This window comes from Cervus canadensis, chromosome X (genome assembly GCF_019320065.1).
Source record: "Cervus canadensis isolate Bull #8, Minnesota chromosome X, ASM1932006v1, whole genome shotgun sequence".
NCBI classification, from domain to species: domain Eukaryota; kingdom Metazoa; phylum Chordata; class Mammalia; order Artiodactyla; family Cervidae; genus Cervus; species Cervus canadensis.
In genome coordinates this window covers 28874947-28900976 of record NC_057419.1, presented here as the reverse complement: position 1 = coordinate 28900976, position 26030 = coordinate 28874947, and the positions used below count along the sequence as shown (strand labels likewise).

General features: G+C 40.8%; 1 protein-coding gene across 1 annotated transcript in view; it reads right to left on the bottom strand.

Moving 5' to 3' along the window:
• LOC122435493 (choline-phosphate cytidylyltransferase B-like) overlaps nt 1-24601 on the bottom strand; it is an 80016-nt gene extending 55415 nt beyond the window's left edge. Inside the window, exons 1-3 of the mRNA XM_043459704.1 lie at nt 24420-24601; nt 23825-23924; nt 10552-10668 (exon numbers count right to left, since the gene is read on the bottom strand). Coding sequence (XP_043315639.1) covers nt 10552-10668; nt 23825-23924; nt 24420-24476 — 274 coding nt within the window. The 5' untranslated portion in view covers nt 24477-24601. The remainder of the gene's footprint in view (nt 1-10551; nt 10669-23824; nt 23925-24419) is intronic.
• Nucleotides 24602-26030: the final 1429 nt, after the last annotated feature.

The window sequence follows — 26030 nt, the reverse complement described above, 5'->3', positions numbered from 1 at the left end:
ACTAACTGAAAATGGAAACACAACTTACCAAAATTTGCGGGATGCAGTGAAAAGCATTTAAGAAGGAGATTTATAACATTGATTATATATATATCAGAAAAGAAGAAAGACTGAAAATCAATAATCTAAGCTTCTATCTTAGGAAACTAGAAAAAAGAAGAGCAAATTCAACCCAAAGTAAGCAAAAGAAAATAAATAATAAAAATCAGCAGAAATCAATGAAGTTGAAAACAGGAATGAATAGAGAAAGAACACAAAAGCTAGTTCTTTGAAAAGATCAGTAAAATTGATAATGCACTAGCCAAGCTAACAAAGAAAAAGAGAGAAAAAGATATAAATGACCAGTATCAGAAATGAAAAAGAGGACATTATTACAGATCTCATGGACATTAAAAGGATAACAAAGGGATATTTTGAGCAATTCTATGCCCACAAACATAACATAGGTGAAAGTAACCAATTCCTTAAAAGACACAAGCTGCCAAAATTCACATTGGAAGAAAGAGACAATCTGAATAGGCTTCTATCTATTAAAGAAATTTAATCAGTATGTAACAACCTTCCAAAAGAGAAAGCGCTAAGCCCAGATAGGTTCACTGGTAAATTCTACCAAACAGTAAAGGAAGAAACAGTAACAGTTCTCTAAATCTCTTCCAGAAGTTAGAAACAGAAGGGAGGCCTCCTAATCCATTCAGTGACATCAGCACTACCCTAATACTAAAACCAAACACCTTATAAGAGAGGAAAACTAGAGACTGCTACCTCTCATTAACATAGATAAAAAACTCTTTAACAAAATATTAACAATTAAAATCCAACAAGACATAAAAGGAATCATATACCACAACCAAGTGGGATTTATCCAAGGCAAACAGACTCACAGATATAGAAAACAAACCAGTGGTTACCAGTGGAGAGAAGGAAGGAGGGAGGGGCAAGAAAGGGGACAGGAATTAAAAGCCTATTATTTATAAAATAAGTAAGCTATGAGGATGTATTTACAATACAGGGAATATAGCCAATATTTTATAAGTATAAATGGAATATAACCTTTAAAAATTATGAATTGCTATATTGCACTCCTGTAACATATAATATTGTACTTCAATTTTAAAAATACAAAAAATAAATTAATGTAATTCATCACATCAACAGGCAAAAGAAAAATCACATGATGATATCAACAGATGTAGAAAAAGCATTTGATAAAATCCAATACCCATTCATGATACCAAAAAAAATCTCTTAGTAAACTAAAAATAGAGCAGGACTTCCTCAACTTGATAAAGACTATCTACAAAAACCCAATAGCTAACATCAATCTTAAATGGTGAGAAAATCAAATTTTTTCTACTAAGATCAGGACTAAGGCAAGGATGTCCCCTCTCACCATGGCTTTTCAACATTGTATTGGAAGTCCTAGCTAGTGCGGTAAGACAAGCAAAAAAAGGAAGCTAAATACAGAACTTATACTGTTCACAAAAACTGGATCAAAATGGATCATAAATCAAAAAGTAGAACACAAAAGTATAAAACTTGTAGAAGGTAACATATGAGAAAACCCAGATGACCCTAGGTATGGCAGTGACTTCTTACATACAACACCCAAGACACAAACCAAAGACAACTGATAAACTGGACTTCATTAAAATTAAATATTTCTGATCTGCAAAAAGCTATGTCAATGGAATAAGAAGACAAACCACAGACTGGGAGAAAATATTTGAAAAAGACACAACTGATACAGGACTATTATTGAAATTATACAAAGAACTCTTAAAACTCAACAATAAGACAATGAACAACTGGATTAAAAATAGCAAAAAAGATCAGAATAGACACCTTGACAAAGAAGATATGCAGGTGTTAAGCAAGCATATGAAAAGATGTTCAACATCACATATCATCAGGAAACTGCAAAATAAAATGACAATGAGATATCACTATGCACAGATTAAAATGGCCAAAGTACAAAATACTGACGATACCAAATCCTGGTGAGGAACTGGAGTAACAGGCATTCTCATTCATTGCTGATGCGAATGCGAAATTGTACAGTTACCTTGGAAGACTCTTCGGCACTTTCTAACAAAGCTAAACATACACTTAACATATGATCTAGCAATCACACTACTTGGTATTTACCAAAATGAACAGAAAACTTACATTCATACAAAAACCTGCATGTAGATGTTTATAGCAGCTTTGTTTATAATTGCCAAAACTTGGATGCAGCCAAGATGTCCTTCAGAAGGTGAATGGATAAACAAACTGTGGTACATCCAGACAATGGAATATTACCCAGTGCTAAAAAGAAATGAGCCAACATGCCACGGAGGAATGTAAGTGCGTATTACTAAGTGAAAAAAGTCTATATGAAAAAGATACAGACTCTATGATTCCAGTTATATGACATTCTGGAAAAGGCTCCAAAATCACTGCAGATGGTGACTGCAGCCATGAAATTAAAAGATGCTTGCTCCTTGGAAGGAAAGGTATGACCAACCTAGACAGCATATTAAAAAGCAGAGACATTACTTTGCAAACAAAGGTCTTTCTAGTCAAAGCTATGGTTTTTCCAGTGGTCATGTGTGGATGTGAGAGATGGACTATCAAGAAAGCTGAGTGCCAAATAATTGATGCTTTTGAACTGTGGTGTTGGAGAAGACTCTTGAGAGTTCCTTGGACTGCAAGGAGATCCAACCAGTCCATCCTAAAGGAAATCAGTCCTGAATATTCATTGGAAGGACTGATGCTGAAGCTGAAACTCCAATACTTTGGCCTTCTGATGTGAAGAGCTGACTCACTGGAAAAGACCCTGATGCTGGGAAAGATTGAAGGTGGGAAGAGTAGGGGACGACAGAGGATGAGATGGTTGGACAGCATCACTGACTCAATGGACATGAGTTTGGGTAAACTCTGGGAGTTGGTGATAGACAGGGAAGCCTGGCGTGCTGCAGTCCATGGGGTTGCAAAAAGTCGGACATGACTGAGCGACTGAACTGAACTGATGGAGACAGTGAAAAGATCAGTGGTTGCCAGGGGTTGAGTAGGAGATAGATGAATAGACAGAGTACCCACCATTTTACAGGCACTGCAACTGTTTTTACAGTGGATATACGTAAAATCCACATGGTGGATGTATGTCATAATATATTTATGCAAACCCAAAGAATGTAAACACCAACAACCTCAGATAAGCAGACAATACCACTCTAATGGCAGAAAGTGAAAAAGAACTGAAGAGCCTCTTGATGGGGATGAAAGAGGAGAGTGAAAAACCTGGCTTGAAACTCAATATTCAAAAAATTAAGATCATGGCATCCAGTCCCATTACTTCATGGCAAACAGGAGGGAAAAAAGTGGAAACAGTGACAGATTTTGTTTTCTTGGGCTCCAAAATCACTGAGGGTGGTGACTGCAGACATGAAATCAAAAGATGCTTGTTCCTTGGAAGGAAAGCTATGATAACCCTAGACAGCATATTAAAAAGTAAAGACAGCACTTTGCAAACAAAGGTATGTACAGTTAAAGCTATGGTGTTTCCAGGAGTCATGTATGGAAGTGAGTGTTGGACCATAAAGAAGGTTAAGTGCCAAAGAACTGATGCTTTTGAACTATGGAGTTGGAGAAGAGCCTTGAGAGTCCCTTGGACTTCAAGGAGATCAAGCCAGTCAATCCTAAAGGAAATCAACCCTAAATATGCATTGGAAGTACTGATGCTGAAGCTCTAATACTTTAGCCACCTGATGCGAAGAGCCGACTCACTGGAAAAGGCCCTTATGCTGGGCAAGACTGAAGGCAAAAGGAGAACCGGGCAGCAGAAGATGAGATGGTTAGATAGTATCACCCACTCAAGGGACACAAATATGAACCAACTCTGGAAGAGAGTGGAGGATAGGGAAGCCAGGCCTGCTGCAGGCCATGGGGTTGCTAAAAGTCAGACAGGACTTAGCCAATGAAAAACATGAACAGGCTGTATTTTGCCCTGATTTTAGCTGACTCCTAGCATGCACTTTGCCCTGAATGGCTGACTCCTAGCCTCTACTACTCCCTGAATGGCTGGCTGTATTTGCTCTGACTGGCTGACTGCTAGCCAGTACTTTGCCCTGATTGATGACTCCTAGCTTGTACTTTAGTTGATGAAAGCAGGGAAAACCACTAGGTCATTCTGATATGACCTAAATCAAATCCCTTATGATTATACAGTGGAGGTGATGCATGGATTCAAGAGATTAGATCTGGTAGACAGAGTGCCTGAAGAACTATAGAGGCTCATAACATTGTACAGGAAGATGTGACCTTAATCATGTCAAAGAAAAAGAAATGCAAGAAGGCAAAGTGGTTGTCAGAGGAGGCTTTACAAATAGCTGAAGAAAGAAGAGAAATGAAAAGCAAGGGAGAAAGGGAAAGATATACCCAACTGAATGCAGAGTTCCAGAGTATACCAAGGAGAGGTAAGAAGGCCTTCTTAAGTGAACAATGCAAAGTAGTAGAGAAAAACAAAGAATGGCAAAGACTAGAGATCTCTTCAAGGAAATTGGGGATATCAAGGGAACATTACATGCAAGGATGGGCACGATAAAGGAAAGAAACTGTAAGGACCTACCAGAAGCAGAAGAGATTAAGAAGAGGTGGAAAGAATACACAGAAGAACTGTACCAAAAAAGTCTTAATGACCAGATAACCCAATGGTGTGGTCACTCACCTAGAGCCAGACATTCTGGAGTGTGAAGACAAGTGGGCCTTAGAAAACATTACTATTAACAAAGCTAGTGGAGGTGATGGAATTCCAGCTGAGCTATTTCTAATCCTAAAAGATGATACTATTAAAGTGCTGCATTCAGTATGCCAGCAAATTTGAAAAACTCAGCAGTGGCCACAGGACTGAAAAAGGTCAATTTTCATTTCAATCCCAATGAAGGACAGTGCCAAAGAATGTTCAAACTACTGGACAATTGTGCTCATTTCCCATGCTAGTAAGGTTTTGGTTGAAATGCTTCAAGCTAGGCTTCAGCAGTATGTGAACCGAGAACTTCCAGATGTACAAGCTGGATTTTGAATAGGCAGAGGAATCAGAGATCAAAATGCCAACACTGGTTGGATCACAGAGAAAGCAAGGAAGTTCCAGAAAAACATCTACTTCTGTTTCATTGACTATGCTACAGCCTTTGACTGTGTGGATCATAACAAACTGTGGAAAATTCTTAAAGAGATGGGAATACTAGACCACCTTACATGTCTCCTGAGAAACCTGTATTTGGGTCAAGAAGCAACAGAACCTTACATGGAACAACTGACTGGTTCAAAATTGGGAAAGGTGTTCAAAAAGGCTGTATATTGTCACCCTGCTTAATTAACTTCTAGGCAGAGTATATCATGCAAAATGCAGGGCTGGCATGAATGAATCACAAGCTGAAATCAAGATTGCTCGGAGAAATATCAACAACCTCAGATATGCAGATGATAACACTCTAATGGCAGAAATGAGGAGGAACTGAAGAGCCTCTTGATGAGGGTGAAAGAGGAGAGTGAAAAAACTGGCTTGAAACTCAGCATTCAAAAACTAAAATCACGGAATCAAGTTAGATAATTTCATGGCAAATAAAAAAAAAAGTGGAAGCAATGACATTTTATTTTCTTGGGCTCCAAAATCACCATGGATGATGACTGCAGCCATGAAATTAAAAGACACTTGCTCCTTTGAAGGAAAGCTATGACAAATCTAGACAGCATATTAAAAAGTAGAGACATCACTTTGTCGACAAAGGTTCATACAGTCAAAGCTATGGTGTTTCCAGGTGTCATACGGATATAAGAGTTGGACCGTAAAGAAAGCTGAGCGCTGAAGAATTGATGCTTTTTAATTGTGGTGCTGAAGAGTCCCTTGAGAGTCCCAAGACCCTCTTGAGAGTCCCTTGGACTGCAAGGAGATCCAACCAGTTAATTCTAAAGGAAATCAGTCCTCAATATTCATTGGAAGGACTGATGCTGAAGCTGAAGCTCCAATACTTTGGCCACCCAATGTGAACAGCTGAGTCATTGGAAAAGGCCCTGATGCTGGGCAAGATTGAAAGCAGGAGAAGGAGGTGGCAGAGGATGAGATGGTTAGATAACATCATCAGCTCAAAGGACATGAATTTGAGCACACTCCAGGAGACAGTGGAAGACAGAGAAGGCTGGCATGCTGCAGTCCATGGGGTTGAAAAGAGTTGGACACCACTTAGCAACTGAACAACAACAAGAGAATGTAAAATGCCAAGAGTCAACTCTAATGTATTAAACTATGAACTTTAGGTGATAATAATGTGTCAATGTAGCTTCACGGACTATAAAAAATGTACTACACTGCTGCAGGATGTTGATAATGAGGAGACTGTGTATGAGTGTAAATCTTTTTACTTTCTGCCAATTTTGCTGTGAACAAAAAATTTTCCTTAAAGTTTGTTAATTTTTGAAAATGTTAATATTTACAATATTCCTGAAATTACACATTTTATAACTATTTAAACTTAGGATTGAAAATTTTAGATGTCAACTTAAAAATTTTTAAGAAGGCGTATCAGTTCAATTCAGTTGTTCAGTCGTGTCTGACTCTTTGAGACCCCATGGACTGCAGCATGCCAGGCTTCCCTGTCCATCACCAACTCCCAGAGTTTGCTCAAACTCATGTCCATGGAGTCTGTGATGCCATCCAGCCATCTCATCCTCTCTTGTCCCCTTCTCCTCCTGCCTTCAATCTTGCCCAGCATCAGGGTCTTTTCCAATGAGTCAGTTCTTTGCATCAGGTGGCCAAAGTATTGGAGCTTCAGCATCAATCCTTCCAAGGAATATTCAGGACTGACTTCCTTTAGGATGGACTGGTTGGATCTCCTTGCAGTCCTAGGGACTCTCAAGAGTCTTCTCCAATACCACAATTTAAAAGCATCAATTCTTCAGTGCTCGGCTTTCTTTATGGTCCAACTCTCACATCCATACATGACTACTGGAAAAACCAAAAGAAGGTATATAGTTTTCAAAATTCTTTTTGGCATTGTGGGGAACGAAGAGTGAAGACTCTTAGTCTAAGACAATGGTTTTCAACAAAGGCTTCGTCATCCCCGAGGACGCATCTTTAGTTGTCACTATAATTGGAGTCAGCGACTGGCATTTAGTGGGCACGGTGCCAACAATGCTAAACATCTTCCTAAGTGTGGAGCAGCCCCACATGAGAATTTTCCAGTATCCTATAAGATTTCTGAATGTCTCTGTACACTTATTTTTAATTGTTTGAATCTAGCCCCTAATTTTGTTTTACAATAATTGCAAAGTATTTCTAGACAGCTGTGATAAATGCTGAATTTTAGGGACTTTCCTGGCGGTCCACTGGTTAAGAATCCACCTGTCAGCACAAGGGGCATGAATTTGATCCCTGGCCGGGAAACTAACATCCCATGTGCCGCAGGGCAACTAAGCCCATAATCGCAACTACTGAGCCTGTGTGCCTCAACTAGAGAGAAGCCTGCTAGATGCAACTAAGACCCAATGCAGCCGAAAATAAATAAATAAATAAAATTTGTTTTAAAAAAATGCTGAGTTTTAGAGGAAGGCAACTATTATATACATAGAGGGAAGACTGTTCTTCTTCTTATGCACAATTCCCCAAAATGTATTTGCCACAGCCATGCCACTCGGCATTTGAGCTCCAATACCACCCCTGAAGAACCCTGCCTACACACAGGAGGTTGGAGATTCTGTTTAACAGACTGGGCATCAAACACAATTAAATTAGTGGAGACACATGAAATACAAGCTTACACTGAATTTTAGTAGGAGATTGGTTGCAAAATACTTCATGATATTTCCTGTTATTTTAAACAGGATAATAATAAATCATTGGAGAAAATAACATATTGAAATTATTTATTATTGTTTACATTGCTTGGAGGTTTTCACTCTTACCCTGTCACTGTCGCCAGAAGTCTACACACATTTTTACAGCTTCATGTTTTATTGTTTCCTTTCCCATCCATACTCTAGTCCCTATCATCTACCAAAAGATATGGTCTCCACAGTTGTCTTAGTAGTTTAACATTCCCTTGGCTTCCACAGAGAATCCATGTAATAGCCATTGAGAAGGTATCTACCTTTCTTAAAACCCAAATGAACTTTTTAGCCAACCCAATAAATCTGCTAGAGAGGACATTGGTCACTGCATTACTTGATGCTGCTTAGGCAACAACCCTCTGAAACAGAACTCAGAGCAGCCAGAGCTGGTTCTTCATCAGGGAGCAGTACCAGCTCTGGCTTTTGAGAGCTATGCAATGACTGTGTGGCTCCTTCTGCAGCTGCTCTCCTTCCCTTCTGCTTTAATTCTTGGCTCTGAACTCCTGTCCATATTCTCTCCTCTCAGTTCTACATCACCTGTGCTTTTATGAAAAGCCTCCCTAAGAGACAGCAAGTCAATAAAACAACACACCTAGTTGTAGCCACCACATTTTCCCCACTTGTCCCAAAATTCTTATCTGGGCTGGTGGGAAGATCACTGCATAAGGAAGGTTCTGTGCCCTGGCTTCTGTGTGCCGTTAACTTCATTTAAGTCTCTGCACAATTGTCAGTCCTTCAGAGGGTCTTCATCTGACCTCCACACCTGAAACATCCCTGCTTGCCCGACCAGTCACTTTTCCCCTTAACCCTATGTAGCATTTCTTCATGGTACTTCTCCTCCAGATTGTTACTGGTCAGTGTCTGCCTCCCTTTCAGACTCTAAGTTCTCTGAGGACACAGTCTGCTCTGATGGTGGCTGCATTCTCAGTGTACAGAAGAATGCCTGGCTATCAGTAGGAGCTCAAGAAATAGTTAAGTGAAGGAATCATTCAGCAAATCAGTGAAACCACTGCTGCTGAGTAACCTAGAGAGCTGCTGTTGTTAATTTACTGCTTTCTCCAGCTTACAAGAATGCACTGAAAGTCTCCTATTTCCTTTGAACTTATTTTTGATGTGCTAATCCAGGGCCAGGGCAGTGTTCCTGTGAAGTGTTACCCACACCTAACCACTTCCAAATTTGGGTTGCCAAAATGACCAAGGGCTTCCCTCATAGCTCAGTTGGTAAAGAATATGCCTGCAATGCAGGAGACCCCGGTTCCATTCCTGGGTTGGGAAGATCCGCTGGAGAAGGGATAGGCTACCCACTCCAGTATTCTTGGGCTTCTCTGGTGGCTCAGCTGGTAAAGAATCCACCTGCAATGTGGGAGACCTGGGTTCGATCCCTGGGGTGGGAAGATCACCTGGAGGAGGGAAAGGCTACCCACTCCAGTATTCTGGCCTGGAGAATTCCATGGACTATACAGTCCATGGGGTCGCAAAGAGACGGACACGACTGAGTGACTTTCACTTTTCAAAATGACCAAAGCCAAATCACTGCAAAGGTCTCCCCAGGACACAGCAGCTTAGGACCAGACTCCAGGTGGCAGTGCTCACATAAGGAATGGTTTTCCACTCAAAATAAAGGAAATGAACAGAGATGAGTCCTCTGCCCACCTTGGGTTCCCTCTGAATGATCTGTCCAGTAACCACTGCCTCTTATCATCTCTTCCTTCTGGAAAGAATTCTATTCAGGAACCATATGGTCACTATGTTCAGCAAAATCTGCAAACAATTCCTCCTAAATATTCAAAAAGTAGTTTTAAACTTGTGGAAGACAACAAAATACTGTAAAAAAACAGATATGTAGTCTCTTACTATCACCTTGCTCCCTCACAGGAGAGGTGTAAGGGTTGGTGGTGTCTAGTTCATGTAATGCCACAAAAAATGATTATGGTAAAAGGAAATGCTGCTTCTGGAAGCTACAGAGAAGAGACCCAGGTCTCCCAGAACAGCCACTTTTCCTTTTATACAAACGGAAATCGGTAGGCCTTTTGGAAGAAGAAAATTTCAACCTACGTCTAATTACCCTTCTCTCTCCACAGCTTATGAACTCAGTCACTTCCTTCAGTGTAAACCAAGATTACTTGCATATATAAACTCCATTTCTTTAACACATGGTGCATAAATTCAATTAATCAGGACAGTTTTAAGCCACTACCGTTAGCACAACACTGTCCTAAGTGCTATGGGTCACACCAAAGAAACAGACAATGACCTTGCTCAACATTAATCATCCTGAGTTTCCTCCAGTCTCCAAGATTTGAAATCAGAATAATATTGCTTTTCTCCTAACCCTCTAGGAAATTTCAGAAGTAGGAACTGGAACATTCTTCAAACATAAGAAGAAAGGTATTAATGGAAAACACGAAGCAGTTACACTTGGTGGTGTTATTAGTCTCTCTTTCTCTAGGAATCAACTGTTTATAATCTCATGATATAATTTCCCCTATGGTTTTTTTTTTTTTTTCCCCTATGGTTTTTTTAAAATCTCATGTTAAATTTCAGGTAGTAAATAAGGAACCCAATATAGGCTGAATTGGGAGCATTAACAATGGGAGGTTTTAAAGATAGAAGCCTTAAAGGGGTTCTTTTCAGGAAGCACATTATATAAGAGTTTTCTAGACAAAAAGAAAATGCACTTCTTACCTCCTACCAACAAGTAGCTGTTGGGAAACAGTGTTTTCGCTTGCATAAGTGCCCTTGCATGACCTGAGTGGAAGAGGTCAAATATTCCATCGGCATATACTCTCACGGGCCTGTCAACTGTGGAAGAAAGAAAACATCATCAACAGAACTGCAGAATAAGGAATCCCAGTCACCTGATCCTTCCATCAGTACAGCACTGTAAGAAGGTTTACCTGGAGAAAACACAATGTCTATATACCATCAGTTGCATATTAGTGCATGAAATTAATTTTACCAAGAAGTTCTTTTCAGGACACCAAAGGAGAGTAAAAACATAACAAAATTAAGATTGACCCAGAACACACATTTTAAACTGCAGAGCACTGGGGAATTGTCTCGACCCAGAGTAGAGTCTCAGGTGGCTGAGTTGGCAGATTTAGACAGACCAAGCATAACCAAAGGGTTGGCAGAGTCAGGCCAGCAGGAATATCAAGGTAGGAGTGACTGGGGAGCTCAATGAAAGGCCAAACAAGTTCACCCTGGAGTCTGGTAGTCCCAAACAAAGACCCCTAAGTCCTATTCCCAAAGGTAAAGACGCTGCTGTGCACCTCCTCCAAGTCACCATCACAGAGTGAAATTCAGCCTTGATAGGTGTATTTACACCACAGAGATTGGCAAGTGTTCAAGTCAGAGCTTAATTCCCTCTGGAGGGCCAGTTGTTACACATTTACCACGCACAAAGGTCTTGATATCCTTGATATCCTATTCTTGATATGATACTCTTGATATCCTAAGATGTGGGGCAGTGGGGGGGCACATGCCCCAAAGAGAGGAGAGTCAGGGAGCAAAAGTTACATGTGTGGTGCTCAGGGATGGAGGAATGTGACCCATACTACAGTCATCCCTAGGGAGAACGGTCAAGACAGACAGAGACTCTCAGTGTGAAATATAGTGCTCTGGGAAGTGCCATGTCTTCAGGAAGAGGGACACACTTCACCACAGCTTCCTGGGAGTCAGGTGACTGCTCAGAAGTGCAGAATGACACTTTTGCTGAGCCAGCCCAAAGACCCAGCACTTCCAGTAAGAGGGAGGTACCGGGAGGTAGAGGGGTTGGGCGCCAACGTTTACACCATTCTGGACTCTCAAAAACACTAGAAAGTGAAAATATAGCCAACTAAGGGCTTCCCTTGTGGCTCAGCTGGTAAAGAATCCGCTTGCAATGTGGGGGACCTGGGTTCGATCCCTGGGTTGGGAAGATCCCCTGGAGAAGGGAAAGGCTACCCACTACAGTATTCTGGCCTGGAGAATTCCATGGACTATGTTGCAAAGAGTTGGACACAACTGAGCAACTTTCACTTCACTTTCACAAGCTAAATATGGCCAACTGAACACACACACTCTCATCTCCACTCCCTCTCAAACACCACAAGAATTACAGAGAAAGAATTAAAAAGGGATAATCCCCCAAGGACAGAGGAAACAACAAAGGCAATGACAGTGGATTAAAGATGTCAACTGCAATTTGGAAAGTTGGTTGTCAAATGCTGGGTATCTATAGAGAACAAGAATCAGAGGTGGGGCAGATGGGGAAAGGATTGCTGGTTGGTTGGCTTTACGAGCCTAAGATTCCTACTAACTTTTTAAAGACACATTATATTGATGTTATACATTTTTTCAAAAAGAAATCCGTGCAAACTTCTGTTGGATGATCCTTAAGTCTTAGATTTAAAATTGTGATTATTTTTTTACATACTACAACCTCATTAATTCAGAACATAAATTGAAAGGAACATTACATTAATACATTCAGATGGTACAATGCTTCTAATAAATTAAATTTTTCTAATAAAAAAACTTGAGAGACTTTATTTCAGATAAGGAATTGCAATTATTCCCAATTATACACCATTTTGAGCAAACAGAATTGCCTTCACAGGATTATACTGTATTCTAAATAAGGCACAGTAAATAGAAAATACTTTGAAATAACAAACTGTCTAATGAGGGATCCTTGGTTTCAAAGCTCTTATTCAATTTGATTTCAATTGAGGAAAATTTGTTTTAAGATATAAACCCCAAGGGAAAGCAGATGGCAGTTTTGCAGAACTTTTTGTTATTGATTCAGAGGTGATCAAGATAAATAAAATCAGGAAGCAGGGAGGAAAGAAAAGTGAAGTGAAGAATGATGATATAATTAGGCTATTTAGTAGATCTTTGAAGAGTATTTATGGAGTTGATTTTGCAATAAGCTCACTTTTTTTAATTGTAGTGTGTCAGCAATTGCCAGACTAAGAAATTCTGCAGGACCAAAAAAACCCCCAAAACCCAGATCTCTTCAACAAATAAACTTTAAGAAAAAAAGAAGAGAGAGAGAGATGAAGAGGGGATCTTAGAGATTAAAAGATATATTAAAAATATCTCAACATATTATAATGTACAGACATAATTTGGATTTGGCTTCAAGCAAACTATAAATAAATGATGACATAAGACAACTGGAGGGATATATGTATACATAGAGCTGATTCACTTTACTATACAGCAGAAACTAACACAATATTGTAAAGTAACTAGACTCCAATAAAAAAGAAAAGACAATTGGAAATTGGAACACTAGATATTTGATTATATTAAAGAATTACTGTTAATTTTTTAGGTGAGCTAATGGTATAGTGGTTATATCTTAAAAAACCAGAGCTCTTAATTTTAAGACATTATACAGAAATATTTATGGATGAAATGATATGAAGCCTGGGATTTTGTTGCAAACAATTCAAGAGGGGAGAATTTATGAGGCAAGACTGGCCACAGGATGGTGGTTGTTAAGTATGGGTGATAGACACATGAAGGTTCATTATATTGTTCTACTTTCATGAATGTTTGAAATTCTCCATAATATTTTTAATAGACTGTGGCTTAACTTAATTTGCATATATATTTGCTTTAATCTTTGGTTGGAGGTTTTTCTGGACATCCCTTTAGGCATCTAGGGACTCTCCAAGGAGTCTATGCTGAGAACCACCGACCTGTGAAGCTACAGGTCTGGCAATGATCAAAAAGTCTCTCCACAGCCATGGTGGAAAGACCTTAAAGTAGCTCCCAGTGACTCCCACCTCATGCCCTTCTTGCCTCTGTGCAATCCCCTCCCTTCGAAATGGGAGTAGGACCTATGCCTTGCTTCTAACCAGGAAAATATGACATCGGTGATAGATGTCTCTCCCATAATTATTTTACAGTGTGTAAGTCTCCATTTTGCTAGCAGACTCAATCTTTCTCCCTTGGTGGCTTTGAAGAAGCAAGCTGCCATACCTTAGAAGGGCCATGTGGCAAGGAATTGCAGGTGGCTTCTAGGAGCTGAGGGTGGTCTCTGGCTGACAACCAGCAAGAAGCTAGACCCTTGGTCTTAGAGTTACAAGGAAATAAATTCTGCCAACAACTTGAGTGAGCTCGAATACAGGTCTATCATGAGTCAAGCCTTCAGATGAGAAATGAGCCGAGTGACACTTTGAATGCAGCCTTGTGAATCTCTGAATAGAGGACTCAGCTAAGCCAGGCTCAGATTCCTCACCCATGGAAATTATGACATAATGAATATGCATTGTTTTAAGCCACTAGATCTGTGGTAATACATTAAATATCATAGAAACTGAATACAATGGCACGATAGATTTCCTCCCTAAAGATTATTATGCTTTTTGAAAAGTACTTAAGGCAAATTCCTGTTTATCCTAAATGATCACAGCAAGGTATCAGATAAATGTGATGTTCTGGCAAAATGCAAATCTGTATACAACTCATTAATTGCCATATTTCAAATAATTTATTAATAAATATGACAAATTACATGTAACACCAAAATGATGCTGAATATTTTCTTGAAGATCATGGATACAAATAATTACCACGGTACACTACTGTGGGTAAAATCTGATTATTTTAACTACCTGGATCTTACATTCCAAATTTCTGTAAGCTATTCAGCATCTTAAAGTAGAGGGAACAGTAAAGAGGGCTGTACTTAACACACATCTCACACCATTTACAAAAATTAACTCAAAATGGATCATAAACCTAAATGCAAAGCTAAAACCATAAAATTTCTAGAAGACCTGAGAAAACCAAAAAGATACATGTACCCCAATGTTCACTGCAGCACTATTTACAATATCTAGGACATGGAAGCAACCTAGATGTCCATCAACAGGTGAATGGATAAAGATGTGGTACATATATACAATGGAGTATCATTCAGCGATAAAAAAGAACAAAATTGGGTCATTTGTATTGACGTGGATAAACCTAGAGTCTCTGTCATACAGAGTGAAGTTAGAAAGAGAAAAATAAATATCATATATTAACATCCACTGGATTATCGAAAAAGCAAGACATTTCCAGAAAAACATCTACTTACTGCTGCTTTATTGACTACGCCAAAGCCTTTGACTGTGTGGATCACAACAAGCTGTGGAAAATTACTCAAGAGATGGGAATACGAGACCACCTGACCTGCCTCTTGAGAAATCTGTATGCAGGTCAGGAAGCAACAGTTTTTTTTTTAATTTATTTATTTTAATTGGAGGCTAATTACTTTACTATATTGTAGTGGTTTTTGTCATACATTGACATGAATCAGCAATAAGTTAGAACTGGACATGGAACAACAGACTGGTTCCAAATAGGAAAAGGAGTACGTCAAGGCTGTATATTGTCATCCTGCTTATTTAACTTATATGCAGAGTACATCATGTGAAATGCCAGGCTGGATGAAGCACAAGTTGGAATCAAGACTGCCAGGAGAAATATCAATAACCTCAGATATGCAGATGACACCACCCTTATGGCAGAAAGTGAAGAAGAACTAAAGAGCCTCTTGATGAAAGTGAAAGAGAAGAGTGAAAAAGCTCGCTTAAAATTCAACATTCAGAAAACTAAGATCAGGCATCTGGTCCCATCACTTCATGGCAAAGAGATGGGGAAACAATGGAAACAGTGAGAGATTTTATGTTTTGGGGCTCCAAAATTACTGCAGATGGTGACTGCAGCCGTGAAATTAAAAGACGCTTGCTCCCTGGAAGAAAAGTTATGACCAACCTAGATAGCATATTAAAAAGCAGAGACATTACTTTGCCAACAAAGGTCTGTTTAGTCAAGGCTATGGTTTTTCCAGTAGTCATGTATGGATGTGAGAGTTGGACTATAAAGAAAGCTGAGTGCCGAAGAATTGATGCTTTTGAACTGTGGTGTTGGAGAAGACTCTTGAGAGTCCCTTGGACTGCAAGGAGATCCAACCAGTCCCTCCTAAAGGAGATCAGTCCTGAATGTTTATTGGAAGGACTGATGCTGAAGCTGAAACTCCAATACTTTGGCCACCTGAAGCGAAGAGCTGACTCATTGGAAAAGACCCTGATGCTGGGAAAGATTGAGGGCAGGAGGAGAAGGGGACGACAGAGGATGAGATGGTTGGATGGCATCACCGACTCAATGGCCATGAGTTTGGGTGGACTCCGGGAGTTGGCGATGGGCAGGGAGGCCTGGTGTGCTGCGGTGCATGTGTATACCGGGGATATGTGTGTGCCAAGAGCTGATTCACTTTGTTGTACAGCAGAAATTAATACAACATCGAAAAGCATTTATATTCCAATTTTTAAAAAATAAATAAAATTTCTAGAAGAAAAAAATCTTAGTGACTGAGTTTGGAAAAAATTTCTTAAATAGGAACCAAAAAGGATACACTATAAAACAAAAAAAAATTTATATATTAAACCTTATTTAAAATCTGTATTCTTCAAAAGACATATTTACAAATATGAAAAGGCAGGTCTTCGGGAGAAAATATTTGGAAAATATGTATTTGAGACTTGTATCTGGAATATATAAAGAACCCTCAAAACTCAATACTAAGATAAACAACTTTTTTAAAAGAGCAAAAAAATTTCAACAGCCATTTTGCCAAAGAAAATAGAGGATAGCAAATAAGGGCATGAAAAGATCCTCAACCCCATTAGTCATTAGGGAAACACAAATTAAGGTCACCCTGAGATATTACTTCCTACTCATTAGAGTGGCTAAAACTTTCAAAAATTATTGACCATACCAAGTGTTGGAGAGGATATAGAGCAAATGGAACTCTCATACACTGCTGATGGGAATGTATAATGGCACAAATGCATTGGAAAGCAGTTTGGCAGTTGGTTAAAAAGTTAAATATATACATACCATATGGCCAGATAGGAGGCAATCATCAACTACATTACATGTGAATTCACATTTTTGCAGGGCATGTTATGGGGTTTCTTGATATTGTTTCAGATTCAGGCAACAATAAAAGGGTGATTATTCATTTTTTCTTATGGCTCTTTAAAAGGAGCTTGTTAACAACGCCTTAAAAGTACATTTGGGGTACTTCCCTGGTGACCCAGTGGTTAAGAGTCTGCCTGTCAATGCAGGGAACATGGATTCAATCCCTGCTCTGGGAAGATTCCACATGCCACAGGATAACCAAGCCCATGCACCACAAAACCTACTAAAGCTCACGAGCTCTGGAGCCTGTGCTCCGCAACAAGAGAAGCCACTGCAATGAGAAACCCACACACCACAACTAGAGTAGCCCCCACTCGCCACAACTAGAGAAAAGCTGTATGCAGCAACAAAGACCCAGTGTAGCTAAAAATAATAAACATAATGAATAAACAAACTATTTTTTAAAAGTACACATGGATTTACAAAGCATATGTATTTCACTTAATCTTTCCATCAATTCTGTGAAGTAGGTAGGGGAGAAAGGACTTACTATCCTCTCTCATAGAGGGACAAATGAAAGCTTAGTAAAGCTGAGGAGCTTACCCAGCATCATACAACCGACTTAAGATACGAAAATGTGATATATATAATATGATAGAGTTTGAGTGCAAACCAAACTCAAATGTTCTTCTAACTCATGATGCCTCCTAGAAAACTACATGCCAATATTGAGTCTTTTAAAAAGAGAAAGACAGACTATTACTGAATGCCCAGTAATTATCTTTAGTATTGTTTTTATGTACAACTGATGTACAAAAAAGGTGGCAAAAAATTAAACTTTTAAAGTCTAATAGTTTCCTATCTATGAAGTATATATAGTTTTTTTAAATGTTTATTTTATTTATTCATCTTGGCTGCCTCAGGTCTAGTTGTGACATGAGGGTTTAATTGCTCCCTGGCATGTGGGATCTTAGTTCCCAGACCAGGGATTGAACCTGCATTCCCTATACTGCAAAGCAGGTTCTTAACCACTGGACCACCAGGGAAGTTCCTATAAAGTTTACATAGTTTTATATAAACTTTATCATTTTCTTCTACTTATAGGCAGTGATGCTACTTTCAGTCAATGATTGACATTTGCTTTTTAAAATACATTAAAGTTGAAAAAGAGTACATCTAAAGAAAAATTAAGTAAATTATAGTACAGGTGACACATAAATAAGGCAAAATTCAGTAAGGTGGCTCTTGAAACATGTATTTTGAAAGCTTTATACATATCACCATATGAACAGAACAATGCAAATTCCCTTTTTGTGAAGGAAAGTAAGAAATCAGAACTGAGTTTCCCTTAGTCAACTTTACTGAAAAGGAACCTATGAAACAATCATTTGGACTTGTCCTTTATCTCCAGGCAGAGGACTGATTCTTTATGTCTCAGGATACGTACTAATAAACCTTGGAGGGTCATAGCGTCACAGCTGGACAAGTTCAGCTAAGATTAAAGGTGCCAGTTTCACTCAACAACAACAAAAAACAACCCAATCAAAAAATGAGCAGACCTAAACAGACATTTCTCTGAAGAAGACATACAGATGGCCAAAACCACATGAAAAGATGCTTAACATATCTAATTATTAAAGAAATGCAAATCAAAACTACAGTGAGGTATTACCTCACACCAGTCAGAATGGCCATCATTAAAAAGTCTGTAAATAAGAAATGGTGGAAAGGGTGTGGAGGAAAGGGAACCATTTTACATAGATGGGAATGTAAACTGGTGCAGCCACTATAGAGAACAGTATTTTTACCTCCAAAAGGTAAAAATAGAATCACTGTATCATCCAGCAATCCCACTCCTAGGCATACACCCAGATAAAACTGCATTTCAAAAAGATACATACACCGCTATGTTCACAGCAGCACCATCTGCAATAGCCAAGACATGGAGACAACCTAAATGCCTGGTGACAGACGAATGGACAAAGAAGATGTGGTACATATATATGATAGAATATTATGCAGCCATCAAAAAGATGACATTTAGAAAAAAAAAACAAACAATGCCATCGATGTCATAAAAAAAAAAAAAAATGCCATTTGCAGCAACATGGATGGACCCGGAGTTCATCATACTAAGCGATGGAAGTCAGAAAGAAAAAGACAAAAACCATGTGATATCACTTAAATGTGGAAACTAAAATACAATACAAATCAACACATCTACAAAAACAGACTCACAGATATAAAGAAGACTTGCAGTTGCCAAGGGGAATGAGTAGGGGAGGGAAGGAATGGGAGTTTGAGATTAGCAGAGGCAAACTGTTAGATATAGTATGGATAAATGAGAAGGTCCTATTGTGTTGCACAGGTAACTAAATTTAATACCCTGTGACAAACCATAATGGAAAAGAATATAAAAAAGAATATATGTGTATGTATAACTGAGCCACTTTGCTGTACAGAAAAAAACTGTAAGTTTTTTTTTTACAACATTGTAAATCAACCATACTTCAATAATTTTTTATAATGTGCTAGTTCCAACTGCTCTACTGTGCTCCTTCTCTTAAGGTTCCTCACCCTCTGACCTCACAGATGAGGTCCAGGAGCTAAAAGCTATAAGCAGCCTCTCAGAATTTATACACCAGCCCCTGTTTGGGTAGACCTAAGCCTGTGAAATATAAAGTAGGCAATTGTATGAAGTCATAAAATAGGCTAGTGAAGGAGTTAGTGAAAGACTTTAGTTGCAACTATAATCCTGAAACACACTGTAAACCCCCAATACAAGTCTCTTTCCTCTTTTTTGACAGGATGTTCAAGACAGCATCACAGAAGGGTGCTTACTAGTCTTGAAAATTACCAAACACTTCAAAAAGGTAATGACGTTTTTCTTGGTTTCTTAAACAATAGTCAAATAGCAAGATATTTTAAAAACTCTGTGAGCCCCTCTAGTAACAATCCAATGCAACAACTATTCTTTAGGTAACTGCCACAACACTTGCTCCAACCACTAACAGCAGTTACTCTTAAGCAGTGGTTCTAGCAGTATAGTCCCAGGACAGGCATTACCCAGGAACTTGTTAGAGATGCAAATACTCAAGCCTCACCCAGACCAAAATCTGGGAGAGGGGCCCAGCAGAGGGTTTTAGCAAGGCCTTCAGGGAGTTCTAAGCAAGCTAAAGTTTGAGGACCACTCTCAGTGACTATCAGAGTGTGGTCTAAGACGAATATGTGCCTTGTAAGTAATCAAAGCACTAACTTGTCACATTTTAACACTGATATTAAAAGTTCTAAGTAGGGCTTCCCCAGTGGTCCAGTGGTAGAGAATCCACCTGCCAGTGCAGGAGGCACAGGTTCAATTGCTGATCCAGGAAGATCCTACAGGCCACGGAGCAACTAAGCCCATGCGCCAGAACTACTGAGCCTGTGCTCCAGAGCCCGAGAGCCACAACTACTGAGTCCACAGGCCACAACTACTGAAGCCCACGTGCCCTAGAGTCTGTGCTATGCTACAAGAGAAGCCTCCACAATAAGAAGCTCACACACTGCAACTACAGAGTAGCCCCCACTTTATGCAACTAGAGAAAAACCTGTGCACATCAACGAAGACCCAGCACAGCCAAAAAAATGTAAAAAAAAATTTTTTTTAAGACGCTCTAAATAAAGGATTTCCTAACAGAAGTTCCCTTGGCCAGATGCCCACCAAACATCACAAAAGTTCTTCTGGATGACTTCCCAGTATGGTCACCTGAGATAAAAGGGGAGAAATTCTGAGAGTAGTAGTTCACCTTTGCTCCATCTCATCCCTCCTCTAATGACCTGTGTACCACAGAGCCCACTGTACAGGTATTTTAAAATGCACCATCTTATTCTAGCTTGATTCTCAGGCTTTAAATCTCTTGGCGGGACTTCCCTGGTGGTACAGTGGGTAAGAATCCTCCTGCCAATGCAGGAAACACAAGTTCGATCCCTGCTCCAGGAAGATCCCACATTCCATGAAGCAATTAAGCCTGTGTGCTACCACTACTGAACCTGTGCTCTAGAGCCCGTGAGCCCCAACTACTGAGCTCACATGTCTTAGAGCCCATGTTCTGCAACAAGAGAAGCCACTGCAATGAGAAGCCCGTGCACTGTAACCAAGAGCAGCCCCACTCACCACAACCAGAGAAAGCCCGAGTGCAGCAACAAAGACCCAGAGCCACCAAAAATAAAATAAATTATTAAAACAACAACAACAAACAAATGAACACTTGGCAGTTAGCCTACAGGTGCTCTGTCTCACTCAATCAGCCTACAGCAGGTCAAACTCTCTCTGATTCTATTTCCAACTGATGAGCTCCTTTTCTTGTCTCCATCTTTCATTCGTTCAATCATTCATTCACAAAATATTTACTGAGCATACAGTACTTCTCCAGGTACTGGTAAAACAGCAGTGGGCACGGAGATGAGATGGCCCTCCCACTACAGAAGATCATAGCTTATGTCTTGTTCACACACTCGCCAGCCTCCAGTTCAAAGTCGGAGTATGTTCTCACTGAGCTTCACAGGGCAGCCCATTGCAGTGGACAAAGCAGGGGTATGAGGTGAAAGGGACCTGAGATCTAATCCCAGCTCTACCAGTTGGCTAGGACATTTGACAAGTTACTTTCCAGTTCTCCAAGTGTCACCTGCCTTGTCAGCAGAGAGAGCACAAAAATACCCACCTTAACCAGTTTTTGCAAAGTCTAAATAGAGTACATAGAGGGCACAGCACCTAGCAGATGGAGAGCAAGTTCGAATCCCCTTTCCTTTCCCTTAGAAAAGTAGGATCCTTTTCTGCTCGGACCTAAAGCTCATCCTTTAACTTGAAGTCAAGTCTGTTCTCTTCATAACCACTTGGACTTTCATTCCACCTTTTAGATTTATTACTGCATCAGCATTTCTCAGGCTATGGTCTATAGGTCCTCAACTTCAGAATCACCTGGGCTATTTGTTTAAAATGCAGATGCCTGGGCTCCATCCTAGATTTAGGAGTCTGGGAGAGTGAGCAAAACCTCTGCTGCTTACAAACTTACCAGGTGATTATTTGCACACTGGTTTAGCTGCTTGTTCTGCACTATCTCCTCAAGGCTTTTCTTGCCTAAATTTTCACAACAAGTCATTATAAGGACTTCCTTGGTGATCCAGTGGTTAAGAATCCGCCTGTCAACACAGGCAATGTGGGTTCAATCCCTGGTCCGGGAACTAAGATCCCACATGCCACAGGGCAACTAAGCCTGTGCACCACAACTAGAGAGCAGCCCCATTCACCATAACTAGGGAAAGCCCCCACAGCAACAAAGACCCAGTGTGGCCAAAAATATATAAGTAAATTTAAAAAAAGAAGTCACTACAAAGCCCTCTAACTGTCTGCTCTGCTCCTCACTTCACTCCCTCAAAGCTCTTCTTAAAGGGGCAGCAGAGTGTCATGGCCAACAGATCAAGCTTGAGCACAAACAGGTTTGAGATTCAATCCCAGCTTTAGCACTTACCAGTGGTTCTCAAAGCGTGGTTCCCCAGCAGCAGCCTCACCTGGGAACTTCTTAGAGACGCACATTCTTGGGTCTCACCCCAGCTGGACTGAATCAGGGGGTAAGGCCCAGCCACCTGTGTTTTAATAAGCCCTCTGGGTTATTCTGAGACAGACTCAAATGTGAGAAACACTGCCACTTACTAGCTAAACGATCTTCTGCAGATTCACAGCTTCTCTAAAGTAGCGGCCCCCAACCTTTTTGGCACCAGGAACTGGTTTTGTGGGAGACAATTTTTCCATGAACTGGGGTGGGGATGGTTTGGGGATGATTCAAGTACCTTACATTGATTGTGAGCTTTATTTCTATCATTATTACATCAGCTCCACCTCAGATCATCAGGCGCTAGATCCTGGAGGTTGGGGACCCCTGGTCTAAAGCCTTCACTTCCTCACCTGTGAAATACTAAACATATCAACCACATAGGGTTGTGCTAGTGAAATGACAATAAAGATAAAGAACTTAGTGTACAGTAAGTACCTAATAAATATCTGCTGCTCTTAAGCAAACTGTCCTTTGTCCCATGGATTCTATTACATTTGGGATGTTTATTTTTTGGGCTGGTGAGTGGAAACCATAGCATTATGCCATCTCAAATGGCTCAAGGCTCACCTGCTGGACTAGTCTTATTTTTCACTCCATCCCAATCGACAGGAATGCCACTCACTCACTCCCTATCATTGTGCCTTCACTATTCCTCTTTCACTTGCCCACAATATCCTTCCATTTTCTGTGTACAAAGAACCCATCGTACTTTTTCCGAAAGATCAGCTCAGGTCTGGGATTAGGTCTTGCCTGACCGCTTGAAGCCAAATGAATCTGCCCTTCTCAAAACTGTCAGCTATCATTTGTATTGCAGGATTTAACCCCTAAGCACATGCATGCAAGCTACTGGTGGGTTTTTATTTCCTATCTAGTTGTCTTGTCTCTTTAATTATAGTGAACGCTCTTAGGAAACAGAGATAGCACCTTACAGTTCTTTTTACATCTCTTCCCTCTCCATCTCTGGTAGGGGCTAAAGGAATGAACGGTAAATTCCTAGAGCAGAGCCAGGGCATACTTGGAGAAACTTTTAAAACACAGACTTTTAAGAATGGTAATAATTACAGTTGCGGAGGTTTGTCTATGACTTCACAGTTTTTAAAAAGATGCAATGGTATATTGTCAAAAAAACCACAATCTAGTTGTCATAAAAAGCCTGCTTAGGAATCCTGGCCCTGTTTGCACATGAGGAAACAGATTCAGACTGTTCTCATGACTCGCCCAGGCAGCAGAAAGTAAAAGAAGAGAGCTGGGGCTCCAACTCCAGTGTCCTGCAACATCTTTTCCTTGGCTACTTTGTTTGGTCCAGTTGATCGCCATCGGCATTTACCCTTCCCGCCCTGTGTGATCACCTCTAGATGCATGTCTCCAATTTGAAGCGAGAGCTGCTCACATAATGATGGGCCTTTCTGCCACTTGAGATGTCAGGACAGGGCCCGTCCGGAGATTAAGTAGTACAGCCTCACCTGGTGTCCCTAAGCGGGCTTGAGCAATAGTCAGTTTCTCATGGGGTGCTTGGCACTGACAACTGGTTTCATCTGCAAATGGGGCAGGTGCAGTCAGGGTCTAGAAGGAAAAAAGAGAAAGGGAGTAAATTTAGTCTGACAGCCTTGGCTTTAGCACTGACTTCCCCTGAAGTTTTATTTCTGTTGGCTACATGTGGATGATTAAGTAGAAGATATCCACTCAGTCTTTCAGAGAAATATCGTACTGTTAGAAAGAAAAACAGGGGTATTGTTCATGAAGGCTTTTTTTTTTTCCCCTGACTGATGCTTCAGCAATAAGCTCTCCAGCATGTACTATCTGCCAGGTACCAGACGTGGTGCTCTGGACATGGTCTCTCCCCCAGGCCCTGCAATACCCTACGATGGCTAGACACTGCTCTCCTCCTATAGGCATTGTCCTACAGCGCAGGACGATATCATCTCTGCATCACAGAAAAGGAAACTGAGGCTTAGCAGGATTAAGGAACATGCCAAGTCATGCCCCCTGGAAAGGCATGATGCTCAGCTTGGAGCACTTCACAAACAACCAGGGCAGACTTCAAACATTCAGACTTACCCACACCCGGGGGTACTCGGCTGGAAGGAATGCCATGGTCAGGAGTGTGGCAGACATCTGTATTTCACACACAGCGGCCTGGCCAATCACAAACTCTGACGTCTCTTTAGCGCAAAGGCCCAAGCGGTTATCTGTGCCCGGAGAGGGCCTAAAAGCCCAGCGTTTCTGGCGGGCTGCAGATAACTGCTCCTCTCTGGTTGTTCCAACAGCCACTAACGGCTGGAGGCCCCGCCCCAGGCAGCTCGGGCTGGGGCTCTGGGGAGCGCTGTCAGAGAGATGTAGTCACTTGGAAGCCTGCCCAGGAAGTGGCTCTGCATTTTTGAGTCAGCCTCTTAAAATGAAAACCTCACTCTCTCTAGACAGAGGAAGACAAAGTGAGCCGTATTTCTGTAAACAAGGGGCAAGTGCAATCCAGAATCCATCTGTTGTCTTTGAACTATGTCCTTACCGTGGTCATTGCTACCTCATCTTCAATATTTTTAAAGCTGAAGGTGACGAGTCACTGTGAATGTTACTCATATTGCTGCATGAATTATTTCTTAGAGATAGACACAGGTGTTCCTTAACTTGGGAAGACTAAAGAATGATCCACACATGTGAAGGGGGCTGTGAGACTGCCATTCATTCACTCATTCACGTATATACATGTCAGGTGCCATCTGAGAACTGGAGGTAGAACCAGTCCATAGAGAACCATAGTAAAACCAGTCCCCATTCTGGAGGGACCCCCATGCTCCACTGACCTGCCCCTACCCTCACCCCATAGTTGCACCTTTCGCCCTGGGAGCTGGAGTCCTGCCCTAAAGTTGCCTGGAGACCTCTCAGTTGCCTGAGGCTTTCTTAACGCCCACCCTTCCATTCAGGGCTCGGAAAGCAAATCAAGACTTGAGACATGGATTCGGGAAATTTGAGTCTCTTACTGCTTCCCTTTGAGATACATTAAGGTGACCTTGTAGGCCATGATGGACCAGGGCAGTATTTGTGAAGGAACAGAGGGATGCAGGGATGCAGGATGAGAGCAGAGGCTCTGTAGCCACAAAATGGGGGTTCAAATTCCTTTTCTAGCACTTAAAGGCTCTGTGTTCTATTTTGACTCTCCTGGTTGAAAGGAACAGATACTACAGCTAAGTCAAGAGATGATTACTTTACAGCTATCCTGGCACACAAACTGTGGGGGGAAAGAGGAGAGGGGCAGCACCTGGCCCCAGAGTGCTCTCCATTGACCTGGCTGCTCTCTGCATGTCCCTCTTTCTGTCCCGCTCAGATTATTCTGTTTCCTTCTACTACATTCAAGTCTCTGCCTTCTCCTTCCTCATAAACTTCAGCTTGAATATGGCCCATTGCAGCTTCCTCAGTCTCCCTGCCTGAAACTTTTTTCAACAGCTTTGGGTTGAGCCTTTCAGTCCCAGCTCCTCCTCCTACCCACTTTCTGCTTCTTTCCATGCTTCCCAATTCAAAATCCTAATGGAAGATCAACTTGACCAAGTTCATCTTTTCAAACCAGGCCACAACCAGGATTGGCTGGCACTCAGTCAGGTGCCACCTGGGGCCCAATGGCTGGAGTTAGTGAAGGGAAGAGGACTAGTGAGGGAGGTCATGGGTAGCCTGTCA